A 5,000-nucleotide genomic window follows, 5' to 3' on the forward strand; every position below is an offset into this window, starting at 1 on the left:
TAAACTCTTCTGATTGAGGTACTATTGTTGTTACTGCATTATCACAACCACCACCACCACCACCACCACCACCTTCATTAATTGTATCGAGATTATACAGATTATCCTCACCACCTGCATTATCTGTCCTGGGGCTCTTACAATGGTTGGTCAAGATATATATTGGCTTCTCTTACGCAAGATTATTTAGTAGTGGTAGTAGTGATAGTAGTAGTAAAAGTAGTAGTAGTAGTAGTAGTAGTAGTAGTAGTAGTAGTAGTAGTAGTAGTAGTAATAGTAATAATAGAAGTAGTAGTAGTAGATCATCCACGCCATCATCATCTTCATCATCACCATCACCATCAACTTCATCATTATCATCATCATTATCTTATTTATCTTACAAATTTGACGAACTGGTTTAAGGAATTCAATATTTAAAAACAAACCTGGACTATTTTGTTAAGAATAGTGAAGTATTTTTTATTTTTTCTCTCTTCTCTTCTCTTCTCATTGTTTTTGACTAATTGTAGTGTTTATGACTCCCCCGTGAAGCACAAAAAGGGATTACAGACTTAAGGAGTATACGTGGTAATAATAATAATGTTGATGATGACGATGATGATGACGATGATGATGATGATTAGAAGAACAGGAAGAAGAAGAAGGAGGAGGAGGAGTTGGAGGAGTAGGAGGAGGAGGAGAAGGAGGAGGAAGAGGAGAAGGAGAAAATGATGATAATGACGATGATGAGTAGTAATAATGTTGTTTTATTATTATTATTATTATTATTATTATTATTATTATTATTATTACTATTATTATTATTATTATTATTATTATTATTATTATTATTATTATTATTATTATTATTGTTATTATCATTATTATTATTGTTATTATTTTTTATTATTATTATTATTACTACTACTACTACTACTACTACTACTACTACTACTACTACTACTACTACTACTACCGCCAGTATACCACCACCACCATTACCACCATCCTATCTAACACTAACCCCGCTCTCTCTCTCTCTGTTCTGCAGGTAACTGGGAGAGGAAGCGACCAGTGTGGGTGATGCTGATGGTGAACAGCCTGACGGAGAGTGACATCCGGAGCCGCGGGGTGCCGGTGCTAGACCTGTACTTGGCGCAGGAGGCGGAGCGGCTAACCAAGCAGACAGGAGCCGTGGAGCGTGTGGAGGAGCAGTGCGTGCCCCTCAACGGCCTCAACTTCTCCCAGGTGAGTGGTGGGAAGGGCGCGGCCAAAGGGAACACCACGGTAGTGTGCAGGAAGGGAAGGTAAGGGAGGAGAGTTTAGGGGAAGGGAAGGACTGGAGAGAGAGAGAGAGAGAGAGAGAGAGAGAGAGAGAGAGAGAGAGAGAGAGAGAGAGAGAGAGAGAGAGAGAGAGGAGCAGCAGGCAAGTACACCTCGAGTTGTTGTTGGTGTTGGTGAATGATCGGTGTGACGTAGCCTTGCGTGGCCTGTACTGTGTGTGTGTGTGTGTGTGTGTGTGTATATATATATATATTTGCAACTTACACTGGACGAGTTATGATGAGCCTGCGGGAGAAGCGAGACCACGCCCTCCCGTCAGGCAAGAAGAAAGATACGTCTCGCTGGTCAGTAAAATAATATGTTGTTGCCAAGCTACCAGTAATTATATATCTGGGGCGTCCCCTTGAATATGCAGGCTGCTTAATGTGAGCGCTGCTGTCTCATTAATGAACCCTCAGCACATAATTAATATTCTCACACCTACTGCACTGCACCGGTAGCGCTAAAACCGACAATTATCACGTGATCGCAAAACCTCCGCCGTCAGCACGTGTTAGCGCCAGGGATTCCGTTTTTGCCGTGTTGGTGTGATCCCGACAGCTGAGGGCGAGGCGGTGCGGGATCTCAGTAAACAGCATCTGGCCTCGTATTCTCAAACACTTCCGTGCCTCACCTCCACTATCTCAAAAGGCTTTATCTAAATTTACACGAGTTTTTTAAACCGTTTTTACTGTTCTAGAGACAGAGTGACGAGATTTCTATATTTTTAACTGAAGAAACACTCTTGAAAAATTGGCTGGTCATATCTGTGGCCTTGGGAAATAGTCACGGTGAGAGAGTAGAGCGTTTCTGAATACGGACCCTGATCCTGCAGAAGCTTTGCCAACTCGCTGTTAGTGATGGTGGTGGTGAGGGTTTCAGAAAGTTGTTGATCGTGGTTCTCCTGTCCTGCTGCTTGAAATTGTGTGTGTGTGTGTGTGTGTGTGTGTGTGTGTGTGTGTGTGTGTGTGTGTGTGTGTGTGTGTGTGTGTGTGTGTGTGTGTGTGAATTTAACCTCTTGAGTACCATATTCATTCTGTTTACTATTTGGTGATTTTATACAGCTTTAGAAACTTACGGGGGGGGATTAGAATAGTGAAGACTGTGGCCATTATTCTTGTGACCTCCATAGACCCTTCCTAATGTAAATAAATAATGGTCTAATCGTACACAAATCTCAAGGCCAAAATGGGTCCCAGGATTGAAGGGCTTAAAGGAAGACAAACAACATCTAATCTCAAACACCTCGTAAACATCATAAAAACTGTATGAACTTGGTGACGTGAAGGAAAACAAGCCAATCTCCGAGCCAGTCAGTCAGTTAGTCATTCAGCCAATCAGTCATCCGTACAAGTGACGCAGTAGTAATCAATATCGTCGCCATCGTCTCCCCGTGCAGGCCTCCAGCAATACATGATCCATCGACGTAAACAGTTCACGAGTAGAGATGTCCAGAAGTTACGTTTACTCTACTCCGTTCCCGCCTCCTTGCCGCTGTCATGCCCAGGCCGCTGTTGTCGTCGCACAAGAACCAACGGCTGTGTATTGGTTGATGGTTTAGACGAGAGGAATCTTGAGCTGATGGGTTCTTGTATGCTGGACGTAAACTTGTGTGAGTGATGATGTAAATGAGTTTTGACGTATATGATGTTACTAGTGGGGGAGTTAAATGGAGGTTACTTAGATAGATTAATAGATAATGATGTGTAGTTTTGTAGAGGGTAAAGTCGTTTTATTTGTTATTGTTGGAAAGTTAGTATGAGATAGATAGAAAATGATGGATTGATGGATAGGTATTTAGTTGATTACATGTGGATAGAAGGTTAGGGTTAGATAGGGAGTTAATTATATAGATAGATAGAAAAACAGACAGACAGATTAGTAAGGAGATAGACATATATACGCCCATATTCAGAAACGCTTTCCTCCCTGACCACGACTGTTTTTAAGAGCCACAGAGATGATTAGCTAAGTTTTCAAGAGTGTTTCTCCAGTTAGTAATGTAAAAATCTTGCCAATCTGCCTCCAGAACCATAAAAATACCATAAAAAAATTCGTGTAAACTTAAATAAAGACTTTTGAAATAGTGGAAGTGAAGCAGAGAAGTGTTTGAGAATACGAGCCATTGATAAGTTGAAAGGCGCGGAACAGAATGAAACAAAGGCAAGGTCGTTCCCTCAGCTCTTCTTCCCAATCGTGACCCTCCCCACGGGCCTCCTCTTCCTCTCTCCCCTATCTACACCCAACACCCAGCCCGACCCGCGTCCGTCCGTTTGTTTGTCTTGAGAAGGAGTTGACGCCTCCACCTCGCCACCCACAGCGCATCCGCCTCCCCTTCCTCCTCCGATTCCTTCTCTCCTTTCATGCCGTGTGACCGCCACTGTTGCGCCGCCGTCACTAACAAACGTCCTCCTGTTTCTTCTGTCTCCTTTTTTTTTCTCTCTCTCTCTCTTCTTTCTTGTTCTCTTTCTTCTTTTTCTTCATCATCATCATCATCATCATCATCATCATCATCATCATCATCATCATCATCATCATCTTCTTCTTCTTCTTCTTCTTCTTCTTCTTCTTCTTCTTCTTCTTCTTCTTCTTCTTCGTCTTCTTCTCGTCCTCCATTTGTCTTCTTGCTCTTCTTCTTGTTTCATTAGTTTTATTGTTGATGTTGTTGTTGTTGTTGTTGTTGTTGTTCTTCTTCTTCTTTTCTTTTTCTTTTTTCCTTTTCATCTTTCTTTTTTCTATTTTCTTTTTTTCTGTTCATCATCATCATCATCATCATTCTCTTCTTCTTCTTCTTCTTCTACTTCTTCTTCTTCTTCTTCTTCTTCTTCTTCTTCTTCTTCTTCTTCTTCTTCTTCTTCTTCTTCTTCTTCTTCTTCTTCTTCTTCTTCTTCTTCTTCTTCTTCTTCTCCTCCTCCTCCTCCTCCTCCTCCTCCTCCTCCTCCTCCTCCTCCTCCAGCTGGTGTATGACTGTGAGTTAATGATGCGTGGAGAGGAAATGAGCATCGGAAGGCGCGCCATCAGCTCCACGTCTCAGGGCGCGGCGCCAAGAGGGAGCTTGCGGCCTCCTCCTCCTCCTCCTCCTCCTCCTCTTTTTTTTTTGCCTTCTCTTCCTATTTTTTCTCTTCTGCTTATGGTTTGCTTTTTTTTCTGATGCTACTTCTCTTTTCACTCTTCTTAATTTTCCTTTCCTCCTCCTCCTCCTCCTCTTCTTTTCCTTCTGCTCCTTCTACGTTTCTTGATACTTCTTCACCACTAAATCTCTCTCTCTCTCTCTCTCTCTCTCTCTCTCTCTCTCTCTCTCTCTCTCTCTCTCTCTCTCTCTCTCTCTCTCTCTCTCTCTCTCTCTCTCTCTTCCAATTAACGACCGTCTTTATAACTCTGAGCAATTATACCATTAGAATCCCAAGGTCCCGGTGTATTTACGTGGCTGCACCTCGTCTTATTGGGAGTGTTTGGTTGTGGTCCCATTTACTTAAGCTCGGCAGGATAGGTTCTCATATTAGTGTGGGAGTTTGTGCGGAGTGACTGACTGACTGATGGTTAATAAGTGGATGTGCGTGTGTGTGTGTGTGTGTGTGTGTGTGTGTGTGTGTGAGAGAGAGAGAGAGAGAGAGAGAGAGAGAGAGAGAGAGAGAGAGAGAGAGAGAGAGAGAGAGAGAGAGAGAGAGAGAGAGAGAGAGAGAGAGAGAGAGATG

The 5,000-nt window shown here is 42.7% G+C and overlaps 1 protein-coding gene across 2 annotated transcripts in view; it reads left to right on the forward strand.

Annotated features, from left to right (window-relative positions):
• Window positions 1-5,000, forward strand: part of LOC123520654 (metalloprotease TIKI1-like) — a 338,869-nt gene that overhangs the window by 298,676 nt on the left and 35,193 nt on the right. For both annotated transcript variants that reach the window (XM_045283144.1, XM_045283145.1), the window contains exon 5: window positions 1,034-1,230. In XM_045283144.1, coding sequence (XP_045139079.1) covers window positions 1,034-1,230 — 197 coding nt within the window. The remainder of the gene's footprint in view (window positions 1-1,033; window positions 1,231-5,000) is intronic.

The sequence above is a fragment of the Portunus trituberculatus genome, chromosome 47 (assembly GCF_017591435.1).
Source record: "Portunus trituberculatus isolate SZX2019 chromosome 47, ASM1759143v1, whole genome shotgun sequence".
In the NCBI taxonomy this organism is placed as follows: Eukaryota; Metazoa; Arthropoda; class Malacostraca; order Decapoda; family Portunidae; genus Portunus; species Portunus trituberculatus.